Source organism: Alligator mississippiensis, chromosome 1 (assembly GCF_030867095.1).
Source record: "Alligator mississippiensis isolate rAllMis1 chromosome 1, rAllMis1, whole genome shotgun sequence".
Classification (NCBI taxonomy): domain Eukaryota; kingdom Metazoa; phylum Chordata; order Crocodylia; family Alligatoridae; genus Alligator; species Alligator mississippiensis.
Genome location: NC_081824.1, coordinates 190178693 through 190205078, shown reverse-complemented (window position 1 = coordinate 190205078; position 26386 = coordinate 190178693). Strand labels below are relative to the sequence as shown.

At 42.5% G+C, this 26386-nt stretch overlaps 1 protein-coding gene across 6 annotated transcripts in view; it reads right to left on the bottom strand.

The window, feature by feature from the left end:
- The window catches only part of LPGAT1 (lysophosphatidylglycerol acyltransferase 1), a 123889-nt gene that overhangs the window by 6921 nt on the left and 90582 nt on the right, over window positions 1-26386 (bottom strand). For all 6 annotated transcript variants that reach the window (XM_059718067.1, XM_059718059.1, XM_006261519.4 and 3 more), the window contains one exon: window positions 2456-2562. In XM_059718067.1, the coding sequence (XP_059574050.1) occupies window positions 2456-2562 (107 nt within the window). The remainder of the gene's footprint in view (window positions 1-2455; window positions 2563-26386) is intronic.

Here is a 26386-nt window from a genome sequence, read left to right as displayed (position 1 = left end):
GTCCTCTCCTGTTTTGCAGTCTTAAAGTAGCCTCTTGTTACCACAGAAACAACATTTTGAAGGGAATGGGGCAGAGTCAGCACTGAAGTAGCCATATCAGCACATTTCCCACTTGCACTTCAGGTTCCCAACATCTCAGTGCCCTAGAACAGCAGCAGGCAACTTTTTGGAGTCACGGGCATCAGATTCAAGCCCGCTGCAGTCTGGTACAGGCCGGGGTTCAGACCTAGCCACTGCCACAGTAGCTTTTCCCTGATGCCACTTCTCCCCACCCCTAGCATGGGCAAAAGCTCCACCACGGCCCACAAGCTCTCCGTTTCCACAGCCAGCATGTTGCTCAGCCCTGCCCTAGAACTAACCTGTACAATTCTAGATGTCCCCAGCACACTCCAGATATTCCTAGCAGTTGGGCAGGTTGGCTAAGCTTTGTGTAGCTCCGTATGCTCTCCTTGCCAGAGTCGGAGGCAGGGAAAGCTGAAGTTTATGGTCGTGTGCAAAGTATTTGCAAAAATACAAACCAATGTATCTCAATGTACTTACCATTTCTGAGCAAGGAATTTGGCTGTACTGGCATTCTGTTTTTGTTTAGAATAGTCAAATTTGTTTAGCCAAATCGTTAATGGAATGGAAAAAAATCTATTTCAGTACTAGTTGTAAAGTACTGCAGTTCAGCCATGAAAATCACCTGTATCAGGTTAAAGAGAACTATGGATCTGAGCTACCAGACAAGGAACATATTCTTGTGGAGCAAAGTTTAAAAAGAGTCCCGATGCTATTCACAGACTGAATCCTGCAGTGCCTAATGGGATCTCAGTCAAGTCTATTTAGGTGCAGGGTCCGTCCATAAACTAGACCCAATAGAGACACTGCTGGGTATGCTAAGTAATGTTACATGACCATTTGAATAAACAGGACAACAGAAAAGACCACTTACTCCTCTCAAAGCAAGGTGCACTATACATTACATTATCACTGATCAAATATACTACCATGGTAAATTATATAAAATTGATTCCCCATTTCTATTAGTAATGAATAATCCAACTGTATCCAATAAACCATTGTGTGAAGCAGCATCTCTTACATAAAGACTCTGCAACATTTAACTTAATTGTGTGGGCGGCCTAAGTGCTATTTGTAGGCATCTGCACAATAAGGAATGTAATAAAAGAGCTTTTCTCCTATAAAAAGAAAAACTCCAGTATTTTGATTAGTCATCCTTCTCAGGCAGTGTCAATATGATAAACTTGCTTCCCTATATTAAATGTCCAAAAGAAACTCAAGCTTTTTCTTTTATTAAGTTTTCTATAACCCCACCAGCCAAAAGCCCTCTAAAACTAAACTTGTTTTTCCTGCGATGACAAATTTTACTTCTCTGTACAAAAACAACAAAGAAACAGAGGTGTTAGGGGACTGGTGGTGAACTTTAATGTTTGTCAGCTGGAAAAGGAAGGAAAAGTTCCCCAGTCTTATTTTCAAAGGCAGATATACGTTAAGAAAATGGCACCTTAGTTGCCAATGTCTCCTTAGTAACATTATTAGAGCCTGATTAGTGCCCTTGAAACCCATTTTCATTCAGGGAGTTTTACTGTAGAGAAGCTGCAAATAGTACCCCATGTATTGAGGGAGGGAGAAAGTGCAGTCAGCTATGGAGAGCATCAAACTGGGCCTCAATCATTCCTATGGGGAGTTTCAGACACCACATCTACCCCATTCATTACTTGGGGACTTGTCAGAGAACAAGTCTACCCCATTCATTGCTATGGGGACTTTCAGGCACCAGGTCTACCGTATTGTGCCATGGACATACTACAGATCCTTCATCAGTAAGTCACACCCTCTTCCTGCTTTGTTTCAACAGAAACGCAGGAAATGACCTACTGCTCAGCCTTAATATCTATCTGACCTTGCATCTTTTCTTCAACAGTGACCTCTGCCAAAGCCATCAGAAATTTAAGAACTGCAAAGGCAGATACAGGAAAAACACCACGCACGGCCCATGACATTCTCATCCTGTTCCTTTACAGTTCAAAATATTTTGTAATTCTGCACTGCTGCAAAATTTGTTAGCATTAACTCTAAACATTCCTGATATGCACATACATTTTTGCTCCCTCTTTCAAATCTTGCTAATTCTTGGCCTCAACATCCTCTAGCAATGGGTTTCATGGTTTAATTATGCATGATACGAAAAAAGGAATTTCCTTTTATCAGTTTTGAATACTCCTTTCTAATTCAAGAACCCTGCCTGGCATTGTGCAACATGTGCAACAGAATCAGGTCATTACTATTTGTTATTCTGAATCCTTCCCCAAATGGAAAAGGTGAAGGACAAAGTCTGAGGATGCTGTAAACAGTAACTGCGTTTTCTTAAATCCTTCCGAGACCCCTGTGTAAAAGGCACTGGAGAATTGCAAAGCATTACTAAGTACTCTCTTGCTGGAGAACATTCTACCTGTTTTGTAAAAATGTGACAAGAGATCCTCCTTTTCAATGAATCGTTGATATAGCCAATGGGTGAGGGCTTCAGGCTCTGCAGGTACATCTTTAATTGGAAAAATCCTACCAAAGAAAGAACAGAACAGTGTCACTGAATCTATTTAAGTCATTTTATATTTAAATCTCCTCTCTTGCCACAAAACCATGACAGACTAAAACTGGAGAAGTATCCTCTGCAGTGAGCAAAGGGTTAAATTAAAACACACACAATGCAATGTTCTCATTTTTTCTATAAAATTGCCAAGATGCGTTTGAGTTGGTGGATATAACAAACTGAGAAGCTTGCTCTACTTGCTTGAGGAAATCATTTATTTGGAGTTGAGATAAACATTAACAACTCTTCTGTATCTTAGAGCAGATACTTCTTCATGCCCGACAGAGGAAGTGGCTTTATCTCTCTGGAATTCCTCAACTTGGTTTTCTACTCAAGCTGTACCAATCCCGTAAGTACGCTGAAATACTACCGCAACATTTAAAGGCAAAGATTAATATTACAATCAGTTCTATGCTCCTAAATCTAATTTTAGATCCTGATATAGCTATTTATAGCTATGCCTATATAATGGGAGGGATGCCAGAAACATTTATACTAGAAATGAGAGCAAAAAAATTCAAGGCTGTTTTACAGCATAGCCCAAATCCTGCCCGTTTGGCCAGGTCAGGAGGCATTTCAGAACATACAAGACAGTCAACTCAGAAACACGGGACAGTTTAAAGATAAGCATCACCAATATTCTGACATTTTTTTCAACTAAATTAGAGAGCTCAGAGGCAACATTCTTACATAACGCAGGAAGAACTGCCACATTCTCCTTTCAGGCTGCCACTGTAGCCCCAGGATACCAATGCAGGAATCTCTGGCTTCAAAATGGGAAGGAAAAAAAGTTGCAGTGAAACGTCTGAATTCTTTTTAAATGGCAAATGCTCCAGGTGCAGGACAAGCGGCTTTCATGTGATTTACTTAGAGAGGTGATTCTCAACCAGGGTGCTGGGACATTCTGGGGTGCCACAAGGCGTGAGGAGATGAGCAGGTGAGGTGTTAGGGGATAAGCACAGGCTCTGGCTGGTCCAGGCCTGACCCCTGCCCTGCTCCCACTGTCCAGCTGATCTGCAGGAAGTAACACTTAATATAAACAAGTTTTTGAAAGGGCATACTATTTAATTCCCCAAAGTTATGGAGGGCTGCCTTGAGGGTAAAATGTTGAGAACCCCTGAAATATGGACTTGTGAAAAGGGCAATCTTTCTGGAAGCTGTGCAACACCTACGGAGTGGGACTGTGGATCCCGACTGCTCCCGACTGCATTACAAACCACACAGACGGCCTTGCCACACAGTTCCGGCCACTCCTAGACGCAGAAATGGAAACAGGATAGCCCTTTGGCTCCCAAACTTGAAAACAGATGCTCCAAGTGAACTACTGTGACACTTTTCAACCTCTGAAAACTGCCAAACAAAAGACTGTATGCAACCCTAACAGCACAAAAACAAACATTTTATCAAGACCAAGGTTAAACATTTAACTATTCCAGTACAGAATCCAACACAAATATGGATCTTTGAACTGGAAGAGCCACAAACGATGGACCTATTTTAAGGCAAGGGGTCACTATCAGGAGTAAACTCAAATATCAATTATATTTAGAACCAAACCAAACAAAAAACTCTACATAGTAGCCTCCACAGTTCATTTGTGGTAAGACATACTTCTCCCTTGGTGAACTTCCAGCTTGCAGAGACAAGCAGATTTATAGTTTTATGTTTTATATTTTCCTAGAAAGTGACAACCACAAGATCACTGTAACCTTTCTACAGGATTTCAGCTTCAACTCCAAATTCTGGTGCTTTTATCAACATAACTAATTCAGCACCCAGATAGTGGGGTAACTTGGCCTTTGACTTTTTATATGCCCATCGTACCCCAAGATCCCTGTATGAATCATGATATGAAGTGCCAGATGAAAATCCCCTGGTAGGTGATTTAAGAAGGCACAAAAACAATAGTCAGACTAGAAGCTGTTTTAAGAGTGAAACGGATTTGATTAATTTTATTATCAGAAGAAAAAAAACAGGTAGAGTGCATTGAACAGGCAGGCTTATACATCATATGGCTTCCATTTTAGTACTGTGAGTTGCTTTCAACTGATTTTTAACCTGTAACTGTTCCCAGAATCAGTCAGTAGCAATGACCATTTAATCAACAAACACCATACATCACTTCGGTTGGAGAAATTCTTTGCAAGTGAAGTGATTGCTTAAAGACAACAAGGTTCCTTGGGTGAATCTGATATCTTTTACTAGACCAACCCAGATGGTTGGAGAATAGTTATTAAGCAAGCTTTCGGGTTCAAAAACCCTTCGCCAGGCTAAGGAGGTTTCAGCAGCTGGTGTGTGTTCTTCCTGGATGGAATGAAAAGTAAAGAAGCCAGCGGCTGGGCTGGTATGCATACAAGACAGGTAGTCAGTGAAAATGTAGATCGAGGAATCAATGGGTGAGAGACAGACGGGGGTGGGGGACACAAGACATGACAAGAAATGCAAAACCTGCCCACACATCTCCACCACCCCCCCTATTACTACACCCCACAACAGAGCCATCAGCATCCCTGGATCTTACAGCTGCACCTCCAGAAATGTAATATACCTCATCCAATGCACCAAATGCCCTGATGGAAAATACGTAGGAGAGACCAAACAACAACTGCGCACCAGAATGAATGCACACCGGAAATCTATCAAAGACAGAAATACCCAGTTACTGGTGGGGGCACATTTCTCACAAGAAAACCACTCTCTCTCCAATCTCTCAGTCCCAATCCTCAAAGGAAACCTATAAAACACTTCCCAGAGACGAGCCTATGAACTCCACTTCATCAACCTCCTGGATACTAAATATCATGGAATAAATATAGACATTGGATTTATGACACATTATAACCTGCCTGACATCTGACTCCCCAGGTATCTCTCCACTTTCATCCCCCTTCTTCCCCCCGTCTCTCACCCATTGACTCCTCAATCTACATTTTCACTAACTACCTGTCTTGTATGCAGACCAGCCCAGCCGCTGGCTTCTTTACTTTTCATTCCATCCAGGAAGAGCACACACCAACTGCTGAAACTTCCTTAGCCTGACGATGGGTTTTTGAACCCGAAAGCTTGCTTAATAACTATTCTCCAACCATCTGGGTTGGTCTAATAAAAGATATCAGATTCACCCAAGGAACCTTGTCTGCCTATGTCCTTAAACCAACACAGCTACAACCTACACCTCTGCCTAAAGAAGAGCAACTTAAGATGATACACACAATCTAAGACAAAAGAGCAGGCTGCAGTATGGTTATGTGCTAACCTGACTGGAGTTTCATTTCAGAGTTGAAAAAAATATTGCGCGTCCTTGAATCATGTTAAGAACCTGGACAGTGCAAAAGGGAGCACCCTTGTGACTGCACCCTAATGGCAAAGCAGAAACAGCATCATCTCCCTTCCCCCCATGCTCATATTCATTCCATTACATGCACAAGACCAAGTTCAACCCTCATTGTAGCTACACACAGCAGAGAAAGGCAGAATGATTCTGACTAGCATAACTTGCTATAACGAATATTTAAATCTTTTGACCACGTGCACACTACTGAGACTAATCCCCTGGGGGAAGGAGGGAAGAAATTACACCAGCTAACATCCATCTAGTTCAGTGTCAAACCTAGCAGTTTCTCAAGTAAAGATGCTCATCTTAGGTGCTGGCAGTGGGCGAGTGTGCACATGCGTGTTAAACACGTTCTAATCTTAAAATATGGCCCTGGCTAACATCGTTCCAGGACAGGGTAGACCGTTTGTTTAAAGAAAAGCTTTCTGGACCAGGAAGCCATGAAAATTTAATCTGATCTAATCCTCATCCCCCTTACACTCACCCAAAAAAGATGGTCATTTGTTCATTAACTAGGAGTCCATATCAAGATCATTTGTACACAGTATGAATTTGCAGCTGTGGCCTACCCATTTGTGAGTTATGGAGACCACTCACCATGTATGATGATAAAGTCTTTATACAAGTGCCACATACCCAAGCATTCCACAGATTGTGCATATTTCATAGGAAGTGCCGTTTAATTGTTGCAGATCACTTCAAAAACATTAGAAGAGGGACATAAAAATCACTCCCTTCCCCCGCAAAGCCAATCATCTTATTACCATGAAACCAGCAGTAATCAGGAGGAGTCAAAAAAGCCTCTAAAATAAGCCAAGATACAATTTTTTGATAACCAAAAAAGTTGTTTCCTTTTTCCAATGGTAGAAGAAGTCTCATTTCTAAACATGTAAGGAACTTATTGCTGATACAGAACTGAAAATTATCAATTTGGCTCAATGTAGCGGGGGGGGAGAGTGAAAAAATTCAATAACTGGGGGTGGGGGGAAGAAGAGAAGGGAAAACATCTTTGCAACAGCTGGATTTAGAAACTATAGCAACTTTATTAACTGCAAGGTTCTCCACCTTGGGAGGAAAAACCTGCAGCATCCTTATAGGCTTGGCGGTGCTACACTGGCTAGCACTACGGAAGAAAGAGACCTGGGGGTCATCACTGACCACAAAATGAACATGACCCTTCAAAGCAATGCTGCGGCTAGTAAAGTTACCAAAACGCTGGCTTGCATCCATAGATCCTTCTCAAGCAAATCCCGGGACATCATTCTCCTGCTGTACTTGGCCTTGGTGAGGCTGCAGCTGAAGTACTGTGTCCAGTTTTGGGCCCCACAATTCAAAAAGGATGTGGAGAAGCTTGAGAGTCCAGAGAAGAGCCACGCGCATGATCGGAGGTCAGGGAAGCAGACCTTATGACGACAGGCTGAGAGCTATGGGGCTGTTTAGCCTGGAAAAGCGCAGGCTCAGGGGTGATCTGATGGCCACCTATTAGTTTATCAGGGGTGACCACCAGTATCTGGGGGAACATTTGTTCACCAGAGCGCCCTAAGGGATGACGAGATCGAACGGTTATAAACTACTGCAAGACCGTTTCAGGCTGGACATAAGAAAGAATTTCTTTACTGTCCGAGCCCCCAAGGTCTGAAATAACCTGCCACTGGAGGTGGTTCAAGCACCTACAATGAGCACCTTCAAGAGAAAATTGGGTGCTTATCTTGCTGGGATCCTATGACCCCAGCTGACTTCCTGCCTTCGGGCGGGGGGCTGGACTTGATGATCTTCCGAGGTCCCTTCCAGCCCTAATGTCTATGAAATCTATTAAACTTGTTCTGAGGTTTGGGATTTAGAAAAGTATCATCATACTTGGCAAGATGAATAAGCAGAGAGGGGTTGGTGGCCAAAGGGTGGAATCACATATTTGCAATCCCCAGGCTGGACTACAGCAGTAACTCTAATGTAGAAGGTATCCAGCAATCCCATGCTTCAGAGCTTTTGCTAGTTGCTTGCAGGAGTCAGGAAGGAATTTTCTGCCCTGCCTCATGAATGCTCCTGGCTCTAAGGCAGAAACATAGTGAGGCAGCTGAGCACCAGACAGCAGCAATTTCTGGCTGCCACTGTGCCACTGGCACGACTGCACATCTGGAGTGGCACAGGTTAGTTTTCTGCTCTCCTCTTCCCCACAAGCTGGTGCCCAGGGCTGTTGTCCAGTTGTCCTGACCTAGGTACACTACTGCTCTGAGGTTTTTCCCATGTTCCTCTGAATTGTTGGGACACCAGCCACAGCCAAGACTTTTTGATTGGAGCTTCCTGATGCTCCAGCTGATACTTAGAAACCTCAAGGATGCCCAGTTAGAGGGTCCTGTCCTCCTGTTTCGCACATACTGACTACTAAACAAGGGAAAAATCCTTTCTGACTGGTAAGGACTGTTGAAGTTGTGCCTTTTCTTCCTAGGATCCCCTCTGGGCATATGCCTTCGTCTCCCCTGGTTTTACCTATGGAATGTTATACAAGATGCTCTTGGTGTTTCTGGTTACATACAGGGGTTTGAAGGGGTGATTTTGAAGAGTCCTTTGGTCAGTGACTACTTGTGGCTAGAAAGAGACATTGCCTAATGAAGCAGATCAGCTGTACCATGACACATCTGCTTCCACTTCACTGGGTGAAGTGCATGTTGCCCCTTGCCCTGCTCTTGATGGTATGGACAAGGGGCAATGTGATCTCCCTGGTTTTGTCACTTAGCCGACCCGAGCATGGGCTTTTTCCTGTCCAGCCAGAACAACTGGCCTATGATTGTGGAGGAGCAAGTCTGGCTGAGTGAGGAAAAAAGCCCTGCTTCTCTCACTCAGCCAGACCTATGCTCAGGGTCTGGGTGAGTGGAGAAAACGGAGAGATCACATTGCTCTTTGTTTATCACCATCCAGGGTGGCAAAGGGGGCAATGCATTTCACCTAGTGAAGCAGATCAGCTGTGCTGCAACCTGGGGCAGGAGAAGCAGGGTTTTCATCTGCCCAGCCAGACCCAGGGAACAGGTCTTAGCAGGGAAAAGCATCAGTTAATGCAGGGGTGGGCAAAATCCAGCCCGCTAGGCCATTCTATCTGGCCTGCTGGGCCCCTACAAAAATTTAGAAAACTAATATTTATCTGTCCTTGGTTCCTGTCAAAGATGACAGGAACTGGGGCAGTAGGACCCAGGGGAAGCCCCGGTGGGCTCCTAAAACAGCAGGGCCCACCTGGCCCCACCCAGAAGCCTCAGCAGGGGTTTCTGGCCTGGGACCATGTGGCTCCTCTGGCGCAGGAACCTCAGGTAAGAAGGGCAGAGGACGAGCTGGTGTTGAGCGTGGGGAAAAAGTGGCCCCTACCCCGCCCCGTGGTTGGGGCTCCCTGCTACAGCCGCTTGTAGCCCACACAGGGCTGTCTGGAGCAGGCACAGGCAGCCCCAGGTGGGCTGTAAGCAGCTTCAGCACAGGGCACTGGGCACGGGGTGAGGGAAGGGCTGCATTTTCCGCACACAACACCAACTTGTAACCTGCCCCCGCTGCCAGCTTGGGCCCTGCACCGGTTCCCTGCACTGGGCAGTGTTTGCTGCTGCTTGTGCCTGCCCAGAGCTCCCACACTGGGCAGCCCCGAGGTGCCAGGGGCAGCCTACCGCAGCGAGCTTGGGGCCTAGGCTGGCAGCGGGGGTGGGTTACAAGCTGGTGCTGAGTGCGGGGAAGTGGCCCCTCCCTCACCCCATGGCCAGTGCCCTGCACTGCAGTCACTTGCAGCCCGCATGGGGCTGCCCGTGCCTGCTCAGGACAGCCCCACTTGGGCTGCGAGAGGCTGCAGCAGGGAGCACGGGCCACAGGACAGGCCACTTTTCCCCACACTCAGCAACAGCTTGTTCCCTGCTGACAAGTGCAGGGTCGGGGCTGCACGCTGCCCCCCACCTGTACTACAGAGCTGAGGACGGCATTGGGAGTGAGCAGGTGTGGGAGCCAGCGGGAGCCTGGGGCCTGTACCGGTGTCCCGGGGCCAGTGCTGGTGGGGCCCTGAGCAGGGTGGCAGGAATACAGGGTCCAAGCTGGCAGGGGCTCTATGGAGCTGGGCCAGCTCCCCACTCTTCCTGCTGGTGCAACCAGGCCCAGCTCCACAGACCCCTGCCAGCCTGCGCCCCACTCTGGGCCCCACCAGTGCTGGCCCTGGGACACTGGTCCCAAGATGGTGACTGGGGGGCAGGACACCTGTCAAGGGGCAGGGCTACTCATGCAGCCCTAGACAGCTTGCCAAAACTGGGTAAGTGGCCCTCCGCCCAAAATAATTGCCCACCCCTGAGTTAATGGGTATCCCACGTCCATGTGGTGCAGCAAAGGGTATCCACATCTATTTGCTCAGCATTCACGCTAAGCAAAAAGGTTTATGGCAACACAGATAAGGTATCAGACATCTGTTTCTACCCGATGAGCACAAGTAATTGGACTCACTTACTCAAGGAGCTCCTTCCAGTCCTATGTTCCTATGACGTATGGTAAGTCGCAAGCTTATGGGATGAATTTACCACTTTGTTCCACAACAGACTGCAGGACTGGTACCAATACTCAATATACTAATATCTAAGAATATTAGACCCCCCCACCATCCTCATTTACACTGTGATGGTTTCACTTTATTCATGCGTTAGCAGACTGTTGCCTTACATACACAGGCTACTTGTTAAACTAGAAAGTCAACACCTTTCAGGAGCCTTTGCTGCATCTTCCTGCATCCTATTGCCCCAAACAGGTATTTTACACTGTATCAGTGCTAGTCAAAGCAAGCAGGCCAGCAACAACTCATTTTCCATCAAAACTGTGCTTTTCCTAGAACTGCTAGTATTTGAAGAAGAGAGGATCTCTGGCCAGAAGCAATGAGTATATATTAGTTGTTGGCCCAATAAAAAGATCACATAATTGTTACCTTACACACAGCCCATAAACTTCAAAAGCAAGACAGACAGACATATGATGGCATGGGTTATTTCAAAACTTAATTAAACTGAGGTGTACTGAGGGCAGATCAAAGTAGAAACATATAAAAAGAAGTCAGCTCTAGATACAAGTTCTTTGGGGCATAATATTTGCCTATATTCTCTAGTGTACTGAGCCCCAATCAGGATGGAAGCCCTTAGGCATGGTTTTCAATCCAGTTACTCTGTGAAGACTTGAAGTGTTGAGCATCATCATTCCTTGAGTTTGTGTCTCACATTTCTATAAAAATATATATTTTAAAGAGGTACTTGATGGCTCAAACTTAAAGGGCGCTCAGAATTCAGAGGGAATAGAAATCAATTGTAGTCTGTTAGATTTAATTGATCACTCTGCTGAACATCTCTCAGCCCAACTACTCAGGGGACCAGTACAGAAAATCCAAGTTCACCTCACCCAATTTTTGCAGCGCACTTTCCACCTTCAGGAATTATTTACCACCACTTTCCTTCCCAAAGTTACCTAAAAATTCTGCACCTCAAAGTACACTACATTTAAAAAAACCACCCAAGTCCTTAAGGTTTTCAGAACAAGAAAGCAGCTTAGGAATGGAAAAGGGTTTTGTGGGCTTGCAATTTACTGGCGGTGGCCAAAGACTCTGCCATGTAGAATGATGGGAAACCTTTGGGATGCAGCATACAAATATCCTGCCTATGTTGATCTAGAGTCTGAACTAGAAACCTAACATAGAATCTAAGAATATTAAAATCAGTGGGGTTTTACAGCTTAATGGATTAAACAGCCATTTTTAATTTAAAGGCAGACTAGGAAACAGCTAACATGCCAATGTCACAGTTGCCATTGCAACAAACTGTGACAACCTGTATTAGCACTAGTATACTTTATATGCTAGGAGATGGAGTTGAAAATGCCTCAGTTATTCTCGCATAGTAGGCAGCATGCTCAGACTAATGATTCTAAGCTAAACTGGAGATAAAGCACTTTTATTTTCAGGCTGAAACAAACCCTAGTGTGTCAACTGAGCAGGAGCTTATAAAATAGAGTATTTCTACTAATTGCTCTCCTTGTGCTGCCATCAGTAATAATCCTTGTCCAGTGGGTGGCTCTCTTAGAATCTGTGCTATTCAAACAGCTCTAACTCGTATTCATAGAGCCTACACAACCCGAGATAGAGGTTATTATCCACCTTCAATGGCAATGTTTTGATGATCTGCCAAACAGAAATTGGTTTCTGCTCTGCACTCAGGTATTTAATATGACTAGTGTTGATTTCTGGCACCTCAAAGTGGTACCCTACTTCATGCTTTGTTTGGTGATATTAATGTGAAATTATTTTCTTCAGCTGATCTCATACCTATTTGCAAATTCTGTGAGTATCCTTATTGACTGGCCCACGTTATTTGATTATGTGGGCTTTAGCTTACATTTCATATCTAGCATTAAGACTGCCATCTAAAACTGAATTTGTTTTCCTTAAGAAGATAAAACACATGCAGCTATCCTGACAGGAAAGAGGAAAAAATTAACAGCTTTGTACTTCTGGCTTTTTTGGTAGCAATTGTAGCCTTCTGTCTCTTGGATACAAGTCATTTCAGTTTACCTTACCAGCTTTTCTCTTCCAGCCAGACAAACTCTGTTTAAAAATTTTGGATAGATAAAGAAAGACAAAAAAAAAAAAAAGAAAATCAGAAGCCACAAATTGAATGAAAAACAATGATCCTATAAGGAAGAAGACCTTTGCTATCAAACCCTACTCCTATTTTTAAATCATTATTCATCAGTGACCAGTAGAGACATGGAACAGACTAAACTTTAATCCCTTTCATTTTCTTAAAGGATAATAAAGTCTCTCACTAATCTCTTCAAGAATCTTCTTGCATAATATCTTGTTTTCCTCGGAGCTGGGAGTTTAGTGGTAATGATAAAATAAGGGTCATATGAAGTCACCTTTGTATTACATAATCAATCTTGTTTTCCCTCTTAGGTGGTGGCTTACATCCAGTTGAAATAATTATTTCTGCTTTTATTGCTAAGGGAATTAAATGTTAAACATTTTGTTGTGACATATAAGGAATAGGAATGAAATGCAGTTAATTGCTTAATACCAAATTGTATTCTGGCACCAAAAAGGGAAATGGGAAGAGAGTGCTGTTTAAAAGAGGAAAGGTAAGGGATTTTTTTAACAGTCTTCCTTCTAAACGTTAGGTTCTTAAAATCAGCACCTCCTACCAAAACCATGGATTTGAAAAAGAGACAGCTATGCATCCTACAGATTTGCACAGACTCTCTCCTTTAAAGATAATTAAGTACTTTGATAAAAATACTACAGGCCTTATTCTCATCAATACCCACACATATAGCTTCCTTTCCCCTCTACTGTCATCTCTGAATCAAGATAGAAGGCAACTGCCTCTGCTCAGTCAATTCAGTGGAAGCTGCATGTGCTGATGTCTCCCTCCCCTACACAAGTGCTTTAGTCTGTCTGCAGACATAGTTCAAAGACTCAGTGCCATGCCTCCGCTACTCTGGATATCTGTCACACAGTGGCACACTGTTACATCGGTTCTGACGTGACTGCACTTAACAGAATTCAAGGAAAAACCAAAATGCAAACAAGGATGAGATCAGAAGCTACTGAACCAAATTACAGAATTTATAAATAATGGTATAAGTAAACTTGCATGAATTACCTGCTGAGGATGGAGGATAAATGTTTTATCCTCCTAGAATAAGCATATATAAGAAACTGCCTCACCTTCTGTTAGATAGTGTGCGTCATTTAGGACATTTCAAAATTAAGCCCAGATTACCTGGGGAAACATCAGTTCCAGTAAACACAAATTGTTTGAGCAAAAGACAACTAAAGGGTATGCATACATGAATATACACCAGGGAAATCTACAAAAAAAATATTTGTAAAGTATGATCACAGAGAAGGGAAAATAATTATTTACCTTAAGAACAGATGGGTGGAAGGAAAATGCAACTTGAGGTTGAATATCATAAAATTTCCCAACACTGATTATTTATAAGACTGTGGTATCCCCCAAGAGAAATGGAATCCACTATGCATTATCTGGGATACGACAGTCCAGTTTAGTTTCACATATTATGAAACAGTCTGTAGGGAGCAATCTTGTATCAGCAAGGAGATGTACCAGATAACCTACAAGGTTTCTGTATCTTCCAACTGTCTCTTAAATAACTCTTGGGGAGGTTTGCTAAACCCACCTTCTTCTTCTTACCTTTCCATTATATCACCATTCTTGTGAGAAAGTCACTGCAAAAACTGGCTTAAGGTTGTGAAGTTCTTTGTCAACTGTAGGAGATTGGCATTCTGTAATTTAAGTGTTAATACGCTGCAAAACTAAGTCAGGCATTTGCTCAATGCTTCAAACATGGCTTCATTAGACAAAACTGAAAAAGACTTTACTGATTTTCTTAAATAGGAGCTCAAAGAGAAATATAGCTAGGCAATCTGATTATCCTACTAATAAAAACACAACATAGTGACTAGAATCATCAGGGATAGATCAACTCTGAATTTGTGGCTTCACCCCAAAAAATCCCCAGGCATTTCTCATTCTCAAGCCAGAAGTCAGTAAGTAGAAATAAACCAATTCTCTTATTGTTGATTTCCCAATAGTGGGTCTCGTCCTGTTGCAGGGCACAGAGGTGAAGCAGCTCACCGAGCAGTCTGCATGTGGCGAGCCAGGGCTGATTGTGGAGCCAGCTGACCCAGGGAGCCTGCAGGTGGGGCTAAGGCTGAGAGAGGAGATGTGTGACCTAGAAGGAAGGCTGAGCTGAGAGTGAATATAAACCCAGGCCCCAAGCAAAGGTGGGGGTAATGTCTTGGAGGCTGCTGAGAGAATACCACCTCAGCAGGATGGCTGTAGCTCTGGAGTGTGCCAGCACAGACAGGACATCTAGTCTAGTGGAGAGGGGCTGAATGAGAGACCGAGGGGTCCGAGGGCCCATACAGGGCTGTGTACGTGCAGAGAGAATATCAACAGAGATGATATCTGTGAGGCTTGGGGCGTGGTGTAGGGTAGGAATGGAGCCAAGCAATTGACTCATAAGGCCTAAACCCCAAACCTGGTGGTCATTACAATAAGACCAGGGCAGCCTCCCACATTTTCACACCAATGACCATCAAGTCATAGCAGACTGCCCAGGGAGTAGGAAAAGCAAAGTAAAGGAAAAAAAATTGGGCCTCCTGGGACTTTACGGCCAACACTAGAATGCCACCCTGCTACACAGGCTAACCTCCAAATGAAACCTCCCTTCTAGGCCACTCACTGGGAGTTCTGCAGCAGTACAGGTGAATTCAATTCCACTGGGTTTAGTGATCACTGGTTTGGAGATGCCTTAGTCACTTGGTTTAAGGTTGTAATATGAGGCCAAGTATATTAAATAGATACAAGTATAATAAAGATCAAGCTTTCTTCTTTTTAAATTGCTTCAATTTACTGGTGGAAAACAATATTTAGGAACTACATTTTTCTTCAGAACAATACAAGACATACTTAATATCAAGTAAAACCCTATTATCTGTAGCCAAACACTTGATACATCATCTCAAAGCATACACCATAATAAAATACATCTTAATATCTCCATGTTTGCTGATAATTTACTTCTTGCTATTAATACCCTGTTTCCCAGGATTCATGAAAGCAGACAAGGACCATACCCCTCCCCTGGCAAAGTAAGTAAAAGTTCTTTTATGATAAGGCTGTCCAACTTCTAAGCAGCTGAAGGCCATTTATTGCTCAAGTGCTGCGCTGCACAGGTGCCCTCAAGGGATGGGAGCAGAAAGCAGAAGCTGGAGAGGGGGAGCCTAGAGACCAGCAGCAGCAGGAGAGCAGAAGAGTGACAGCTCCCAGACCAGAAACCTGCGGATCACATAACTTCTCATAGACTACAAGCAGCCTGCTACCTGAACAGCCCCAATCAAGCATATATGAAAACCAGACCCACCAAACAGCCTCAACTAATGGCAAGGAGACCTGTTGTCCTGACCACCGTGCCCTGTGCAAGCTCAAAAGTCTCTAAAGAAAAAGTGGAATTCAGAAGAGTGTCTGCAACAAGATTTTCTTCCTCCAAAATGACTGTTCAAAACTGGACATGACACAGAGCAGCAGGCATCTTTAATAAAAAGTAGCTGGAGTCTCATAATAGAAACATTAGAAATATGCATAGAAAGTAACTGGTTTCTTTGGTCTGATCATAGCTTCTGCTATACATTGATTCAAATAAGAACATAAACAATGGCCCAAATTTATACTGGTCTCCTCTGGAGATAATCAGACTAAGCAGAATAGCAGCTCTCGGTTCCATGTTGTCTAAGTCTTCAGCACACACACACACCACAAGTGGCACAGGCAATCTGTGTGTGAGGCATATGAGAGCCTGGGGAGAGAGAGCACAGGACAGGGAGCAGAGAGCAAAACAGCACATTGGGCAGGGAAAGGGAGTTGGAGTGGCACTCGAGGGTGCAGGGCTAATTTGTGGCATGCCTGCCAAAAAGTTTGGCCCCCGCTGTTCTAAGCTTTCATATTTCAAAACCAGTTTCTTTTTCTAATCACTAGTTTTTCTAAATAGTATTTCTTCCAGAATTTGCAACTGTTGAAGTAATTTCTCTTATTGCACAGGAAATATATATATTTTATGTATATATACTTGAATCGGAATATATGGTAAAGATGTCAGCCATTCTAAAAATAAAAAGCTCAGGGAAATTCAACGATATTAAGGTTCATCTACCTACGCCTTTAACAATGCCATATACACCATCACCCATTCACAGTGCTCCTGTGCTGTCTATGTTGCACCGATGAAGTGACCCCTCCATGTAAGAATGAATGAGCAAACACTGAGCATCAGTTCCAGAAAGACGCACAAGCTTGTGGCAGAACACTAACCTCCTTGGATACACCATCACTGACCTCAGAGTTGCTATTCACCGGCAACAAAACTTTGAAAATGAACTTGAACATGAAATTGTGGAACAGGAAATCATCCACACACTGGGCTGTGTTAAGTACCATCTACATAGAGACTACAGATTCATATCCCATTACCTGGATTAGCTTTTATAAACCCTATGTCTCTCAATAAGTTAACTGCTTTTTCTCTCTCCTACCTACATGCCTCTCTCCCAGCAGTGCCCTCTTTCATCCTCCTTTTCCTACACTTTGTATTCTAATCACTGCTTTCTAGTTAGCAGCTTTGCTTCTGGCAGTCCCTTCACAGCATCAGATGAAATAAGCCCCCTGCTTACAAAAGCTTATGCTATACATCTCTGATTTAGTTGGTTTATAAAGGTGCAAATCTACCCTGCCTTTTGCCTAATGCTTTAGCTGGCTACTAAAAATAAAGAAAGATTCAGGATTTTTACCTGCAATACATACCCCCTCCGTACTTTATTTTTTTGATGATTAGTTTGGTTTGAAAATGCTGAGTAAAAGCCTTCAGGCAAGACAAAGTACTGAACCTTCACCTACCTCAGCAGCTACTACTGTTGCAGCAGCCAGTCCTATGGTGTAAGTGCAGGATTATTTCAAGGGTTACCTAATCTTCCCTTGAAACTTTCCTTGTTGGCAGCAATGATGGTCAGCTAAGGCTGGAAAAGATTCAAGCCTACTTTGTGTCCCCTGCAAGCAACGCTTTCTAGCTAGGAGATTAGTTACACTGAGGTGTTTCCCTTCTCTGCTATATTCTTGCTGATTACTGGGATTGAAGTAAAAGAGATAGTAGAATGCTTCATATAAAGCCACCGTCATGACTTAAAGTGACTTAACACAGAAAGTGTTAACTATGAAATGAAAACTAATATTTAGAAAGGCAGGAGAAAATCCTCAACCTAGCAATCATTCTCTGGCTGCTCTTGCAACTCTGAGAATGAACAAGTACCCTAAACTAATGCAGCCCCTGAGTGATGAAAGGCAAGGAGAAGAAATACTGCAAAGTTGAGCTATAGGCTCATTCCTCTACACCAGTGCTTCTCGAAATAGTGGTCCGCGGACCAGTGCCAGTCCACGAGCCACCGGTTGCTGGTCCGCAGTGAGTTGCCAGGAAAGAAAAATATATTTTCAGAAGCATAACATTAATATGTCATAGCGCTACAGTTCGTATGTTCCAGCACTCCAGGTAATGTCATGTCGCGCGAGGTGAGGAAAGAAAGCAACAGCCAGTCGCGCATTTGTGTAGCGCTGTTACACGCAGTTGCTGCCACCGGCTGAACCGGGCACTGGTCCCTGGCCCACTGGAAAAAAAATTGCCGGTTCGCCACATCAGATAGTTTGAGAAGCGCTGCTCTACACAAAGGGGTGTCAAAGATCCACACTGCTGCCAAGTCCAGAACTGGCCTGAAAGGATCCTCGTGGTTTGAATCTGGTCTCAAGGCCCAGGTATCTTTGACAACCCATGCTTTACATCAGGGACTTGCAACCTACAGCCCACAGGCTGGATCCGGCCTGCAGAACCTTTGAATGCAGCTGCAGATGTGAGGCTTTAGCAGCAAGAAGCACCTTCTGTGAGCTTTCTCCCCATGTCACCCCACACAGGGACAAATGTTGGCTGCCTGTGCTCTACACAGACCACTAGAGAGAAATGGCAGGGTCCTAGAGCCCACCTTTCTACCCCAGCCCTGGGGGGTCATTCTTGCCCACAGCCAGGAAAGGTTGCCCACCCCTGCTCTACACACCATGGTGACTCTCAAACCTAAGAAAAGGCAAGTGTGATGCAGATGCAAAATGGACTCTGCTGATGCAGCATCCGTGCCATTTAAGTTGTTTTTCCAGAAGTAGATAAGAGCAGAGATGCAAAACGTTTGCTGTTGGCACATAAAAGCCTTAGTTAGAAAGATCTCAGTTTAAGCTCTCAGATCAAAGCCTATAATCAATGTTTTGTCAGAATATGCTCACTGTGGTCTTGCAGCTTCCTCTAAAAATCCCTGCACTAGTTACAAAGGCAGGACACTGGATTTGGAGCAGCCAATGATGTGACTATGTGGTAATTTCAATAAGACCCATGCTTTCTTGAAAATTTAATTTTTTAATTATAGCAGCTTGGCAGAGCTCTAAGAACTTCTTTAAGATTTGTTTTCTGCCCCAACTTTCCAGAATAAACTTTCTGGGGGGTATGCGCCTCAACATGACCACAGAGAAAGGGTTTTTTTTTTAGTGCAAATAAATAATTACAGCAAATCAGAATGTTCTGTTTTCCATTAGCACCAAACTCATTAATGCAACACTCAAAAAGCACAGGAAGCCTAAATTCATCCACTTAGGGTCAAACACTGTAATGTTTATTACATAAACATATTATATTAAATATAAATTAAAATATGCTCACAGTGAGAAAACAAGGCACAATACCTTCCTTGTAAAGCACACACTCAACAGAACACACATATAAGCATATATTTAGAAAAAGCAAGATTGGAGGAAGATGCTTATTGGATTTTTTCTTTATTTTTTAATAACAGTCAAATCAGCCATTATGAAACATGAGTGAAATGAAAGCCACCTGATCAGCAGAAGATCAGAAGTGGAACAGGATGAAACAGTCAAAAAACACCCCCTCCATCTCTGTAAATTCTGCCTCACCTGAAAGAGTGGGTGCAGGGGAAGTTTTCAAAATTAAAAAGAAAAACCAACAGTTCATCTTCACTGGTCTAAACAATAGATTTCAAGAAACTCAAAGTAATGCTCATTTCTTTTGAATGCAGGTCTACAGTTCTTGAAGCACACCAAATCTTCTTCATAGCATGAAATGAGACTAGATGAGATAATTTCAGCAACATTACCCAAGAAAGACCAAATAAGAACCACCTTAATGAGGCTCATTAATGCAAAGAAGACTTCATGCTATATTTAAAATTTCCAAATCTGAAAGTTCCAACCTTTGAGCACTGTCTACTGACTACCCCCTTCACTCTGAACCCATTATTCTTCTTTCTTGTTTATTTGAAGTGTCTATATTCTCATTCTATTCCTGCTAACGCATGAAGCTGCCGGCCATTCATTTCAGTAATTAATTTAAAAAGTAATGAAAGTGGTGTAGGCCACAAAGCAGGTCAGGAAGAGTTAACAGCTTGGAGGCCCTAAACTGTGTCCAGGGCAGAGTTTATCAGAACATTGGGACCGATCTATTCAAGAACACCCTGAGACAGAGTAATTCAGTACAAACTGCAACAGCAGATAAAAGCACACAGGATGTTATGATCAAATCTGAAACAATGCATGTGTAATGGTTGCTATTACTTGAATAAATGCAGTTGTCGGTAGACTGTAAAAGCTTCACGGCACCAAACATGATTAAACATGAGGAAAGTACACAGAAAGATACAACCAAAACTGGGTAAAACAAACAAAGGTTATTATAATTTATTAGCAAGTAGCAATATGCAATGATATATGTCTGACGTAAGCAAGCCTAAGGTATAGAAAGAGTAGAAGAGAAATGCACTTTGGATTAGCGTTTTAACCCTACGTTATTTCTGCTGTCACTCAGTCTGATCACCTGGCTGACAGCATGCAAAAAGGCTACACTTACATGTCTCAGCAGCAGTTAATGGTCTTTTCCTCATTTTCTCGGTGCCTGAAGCCAACAGGAACTGTGGTATGCACACAAACTGCTTTGAAACAGTAAAAGTTCTCTGAGAAAACAGGCCCTAGGCAACTCAAATTGGGCCCCCAGAATTGACGGGCTCCTTTAGCAGTTCTGGCATTCACTTATGCCTCAGCCTGCCAGCTACAGAAAGGGTGCAAGGGCACCACCTCCCCTCAAAGGACTGCTGGGAAGATATATTTATGAAGCTCGGGAGGAAACTATTCTTTATTTGTTGCAAGATTTGAAGAGTGCACAGCAGGGCAGGCAAGGGGCCTTGCACTGAACCATGGAGGATAAAAAGATACCATGCCATTCATTTCATGTACTAATGGAGACAGCAGGTCCCACAAAAAACAGTAAATCAGCATAATTAGAACAGTGCTTTTTAGTCTGAAGGCACCCCTAAGAATGTCAGCTCTCAGTTTGCACTTGTTTTTGGACTACATAAAAATAAGAGAAACTCTTCTGTTGCAAAGAACTCAGAACTCATAACAGTGAAGAATATGTTTTAAATACTATGGATTCCCATTTGAAATCTCTGGGTTTATCATGTGAATCATATTTGCATATCTAAAAGTACTAACATTGTGTGGTATCCTGCATCTACCTTGAAAGGATCTCAAGGCACCTCAGTATGCCATGGCATCCTGGCTGGCAATCACTGCAATGAAGTACAAAGGAGAATGATTAAAGTTGCATGTGTAATTTTAAATCTGGCACAGCCTAATCTCCAAGTGTTGGACCAGGAAGCTTTAAAATAGTTTTCCAAGCTTAAAAACACAGAAGAAATAATGGAATAGTGAAGAAGGGATCTAATGCTGCATGCTAAAGCACAGGGCAGAGCACAACACATGACTGGCCTCTCTGGTCATCAGGCTGCAGGACAAAGGAAATGTTTCCATGACTCACTGGCCTTTATCCTATGTATTTTGTTATCACCAGTATCAAATTTTAGATGCACACACTGATCCCCTCTACCCCTTGATCTTCATTGTCAAGGTCAACTCAAGAATCAAGACCACTTCAGTAAACACTGTTTACAATTAATAACTAGAATGGCGGAAGGATGCCCTTAAGGGACCTCACAATTATTTTGGTTATATACCACAGCTGAGCATGGCTAGCAGCTGTTATCTTGGTCTCTTGAGCACTGAAGCCCATAAAAATTGTTTGAGAAAGTAATAGTAATTGTGCTAAAAAAAAAATTGCAAAACAGATGTACTGAAAATGAAATTTCTAACCCCATCCCATAAAAATCTCTCTTCTTCCTCCCCAAGTGAGTATAAAAACACATTCCTTTGCAATTCACTCTTCAGCCTTTACAGCATTAAAAGATCGACTATCACTGCTTTAGCTTTCCACGAATTGATACATTTTGAAAACTTAAATTGAAAAAAAGCAAAAAAAAAAAAAAAAAAAAGTAGGTATTCCTACTGCACTTGCTTTCTTTTATTGTACTTGGTCAAAAAACAGACAAAGCAGGAAGAAAAAATGTTCCATTTCAATCCCTACAAAAAGAAAGCTCCTGAATTTCATAATTTTTAAGCCAGTTTTATAAAGACTATTTTTATTCCTTGTTTCTCCTATACTTGCCGCGAGTGTTTCAGAGCGTATTAAACATGGTAGAGGTATACAATTAACTTTTCCAAGAATACTCATTTCTCAGGGAATGACATGAGCCTTTCCTTGTTTGGTCATTTTATTAAATCTTGCCTAGATTGATAACTGAAAGCAAAGAGACCTACTTAGCTGTGTTTGTTTGAAGTTAGGCAGAAGGCAGGGCTGTGCAGGATCTTATACACTCGCGGGGTACAACCTTTTTGGCAGGTGTGCCACAAAATTAGTGCTGTACCTTTCTTGAGTACCACTCCAATTCCCTTCCTCTACCCAATCTGCTGCTCTGCTTTCTGTTCCCACCCCTGCCTTTCCTTTTTCATGTCCTTGTGACAAGGTATTTAGCAGAATGCACACATTTGTTGCAATCTGACTGGGCTGTACCATGAGTGCTTCTTATGGCCTCAAACTTGCGATCTCTGGGCTGTCAACCGTGAGCCCTAGCACTTATACCACCCCAGTCCCTGCTCCCTGCCCTGTCTTGCTGTTGTGCTGCCTGTTCCTTCCTTGATCTGTTGCATGCCATACAAAGAGGCCACGCCACTAGTGGCAATTGTGCCAACAGGCTGTTGCCACACGTTATACCTCTCTGAACAAGTTAGCTTATGAGATTTCATCAACTACAGCCTACTTCTTCAGATGCTGACAAAATAGGCTGTAGCCGACTGACTGGAAACAGTTAAAAAATAAGGGATATACAGTGGCCCACAAGTCTGATAAGTTACCACTTCACTATCCACAAAGAAAACGTTATAGCAAAAGCTAGCATATTCTTAACTAATAGTCCAAAATACCATATATCAAAGGTTAATTCATTTCTGTACAATATTATTATCTTTAACAACCATTTTACCACGTATGGTCCAATACAGTGGATGGTAGCCTATGGTTTGGGGGGGTAGATACAGTCCATGGGCATGGGGCTTCAGCAGCATTTGAGGGGTGGGGGCCTTCAGCAGGGGTCACTTTCCAGTGCTACTGTGGGGTGAAGCACCAACTGCAGGTGCTTTTCCCACACCAGCGCAGAGAAAAGCAGTACTGGCAATGGGGTCCTAACACCTGCCCACCTACCTCTGACCTGAACTCGGTCATTCCAGCCTGCAGCCTTAAAAAACAAAACAACCTCCCCCCCCCCCCCCCCCAAACGGTTGCTGACCTCTGGTCCAGCAGGTCCAATTCCCCTCAGCTAGGTCTAGATGAGAAAGGTCTCTGTCCTAATAGCATCTACAGAATATTCTGTAGCAGTTTAAAAAGTAGCATTTCCCTCTTCCTAACAGAGGTAGGAGAGGAAGGAAAGGAGGACTACTGTGTAAACTGCCCACTGAAGGTCACAGGAGAGAGCACAGTAAAGTTGTGCACTAACAAATGCTGTATTAAAGCTATTTTAAAACCATTTTTGGTTACAAAGTGACACAGCAGACAGAGACAACTGTGACCTTTTGTATTTTGGAGAAGAGAGACTGCTCTCAAAGATGTCACACTCTGCAGCCATGCAAGCCGTCAGCAGCGTGAATGGTTAATCTGCCCATTTCAAAACAAACAAAATGGAAAGAAACTAATGAAAATTCACTGGGCTTCAGTTAACCTCAATTCCCATTTCTGGAGCTGTTCCAATATTGTGATGTTCATTAACACCAAAAGCTCTGTAAATGACAACAGTTTTAAGAGATGCGATCTATCTTTTACACAAACACATCAAAACGCTCTCTCCAACAGTTCTTAGTGGTACTGAAAACTGTTGTTGCTGCAAGCAAATAATCAATAAAAAAAGGATTTCAAGCTGTTAAAAATCCTGAAGTTGTCTGTCAAATGTAACTGCAGTATTCAGCCAAAAAATCTCCAAGAGTTCAGAGTGATCTGACAGTAGATAACTGATTGCTAAAAAGTGATAAGCAGAAGCTAGAAATGGGATCTAAATGGAAATATTGTTGCACATGCTTAGGACTGGCTACCGAAATGTAGTCATGTACCACAACTTAGGTGGGACTTTTTTTTTTTTTTTTTTTTAATTGAGAAAACCTTAGTTTTCCATTAGTGCTCATGGGAAAAAAAATCATTTACACAAAACAAATGCATTAAAAAGACGAGCTTTAAAACAAGATGAAACTAATCAAAAGTGAATTCAAGTATTCCATCACACCTGATATTTCAAAATTTGACTACCACTGACACCGGGATGAAAATTTACCCCAAGCAGTCTAAATAAACTCTAGTCCATAAAGACCTTTATACAATTCAGTGGTTGAGTTTGCTTGCTGAATTTGGGAAGGGGGAAGAGGGGTCAGGGAAGCGTTCTGATTAAAATGAGTCAGCGACTTCAGAGCCATTTTTCCAGGTACTCTAACAATTCAGGCAGGCAACACTGCTTCAGTTCCACTGAGATCATATTTTTAATACACATTTGTTTTGTTTGTTGGAGACTTTTTTGTACAAGTGCATGAAAGCTGAGATCCTGGAGAATGACAGAGAGGTCTGTTTGTACCCTCCATAGCTCCTGCTTCTTGCCCTGCCTGGACAATACCCAAGATCACATCCATGCACGTCGGAAAAGACCGTCTTACAGCATCTTTGCTGACGTACAAAAAAGGACACTGGTTATATACAGAAATAAAACAATTTTAACATCTAACAACTTAAAGCCTATTTGTTTCAACTTCATCAGCTACTTAAAGTATTAAGTACCTTAAAGTATTATGGTAATATTTAAAGCATTAAAAACAAATTTTCTTTTGAGAGTTTCAAACTGAACCAGCAAATCTTGAGAAATCTAGTTTTAATTTAAAATCCACCATCAAAGTACTCTTGATTGTTGCACACAAAATAGTAACATTTCACAAGTCCAAAAATAATTTTGTATAAGAGCCTGCCACACACTCTACTCTTAACTAATCATGAAGAGTAAATATTACAGAGAGGGCAAAAAAACCCTTCTCAAGAGGGAGGACATGCATATTCTGGAAGGAAGCAGGCATCAGTTCCTCACCTGTGATGCTACATTTACTGTATTTTCCTACATACCACACCCCACAAAATAAAAACCACACAACTTGTTTTTAGAAGGCAGAATTGTAGAGAGGGGTGTGGAGAAGAAAGATTTATCCAGTTGTGGCCTATAGTTATGTTTTTCGTGTAGTACCCACCACAGTATAACATATCCTCCACACCTTTAAGGGATAAAATTTGCCAAAAACTAGTACCAATTTGAGAACAACTGTGAAAGGGTTAGCACTGAATTTCCCCTTCCCCATGCCTTCTTGTAGCAGTGGGACTTTATCCTTTTGTGCCTGCATGCAGTAAAGTTATAGTGAAGAAAATCAGCATCCCCATGCAACTCCCCCGCCCCTCAATTTTGGAGGGCTGATTTTTGGGGAAAAAGGTGTGTGGCTTGTGAGTAAATATGGTAATTAAGTAGTAACTTGGGCGGACTCCTGGAACCTCCTATGGAGAAAAGATGTAAAATAAGGAAAGTTGAGAGTCTTCCTAGCAGAGAATGTCTGAAGAAAAAAATAATATCCTGCTCTAACACCAACATGCCTTTACTAATTTGTTTTTATGTACGTCTTAACTTGAAGTATTTGACTTTTCTGACTAACCTGATTTTCTGAAAAATTACTGTTTTAAAACGTCAATTAAAGCAAGAAGAATCAGAAGGGAACTTGTAAAATGCAGTAGCTCCCTACAATGCCACAGCTCCTAAAACAGTATATGGGACAGTTTTGAGCACTAGACACTCCCCAATCTTTCAACTACTCTTTAGTTCTGGTAGATTGTTTCCTTTAATCATCTAGCAGTTTAGTATCTGCATCATGCTGATAACAGACAAAAGCTGTAAATCTCTCTCTCAAAATTGGTGCAGATCGGATCTCATTCTGGTGATGACTACATATAGTTATAGAGGAAGAGCTAGAACTAAGAGCCAAACCTTTCATGGACATATGGAATGAATGAAGAACACAGCTACTCCCATCAGTTTGCAGAGTTTAAAGTCCAATACAGTATGCAATATTCAGCATCACAAACTAGAGGATTAGACATATCGACCCTAATCCTTCATTATGTTTCTAGTATAAAGTAGTTAGCAAAAATCATGCACATCTTTAAAAGCACAGTTAATCCACACAAAAATAGTTTAAAACAATTAAAGTGTGGTTTGAAACACTTTCATGGTAAAGAACAGTATAGAATACAAGTTCAGAGGCTTGGTTAACCTTTTCTTGTTAGGGAGACTTATTTTAATTCTAGGGAAAAAAGCTTCAAACCCCTTGATGGAC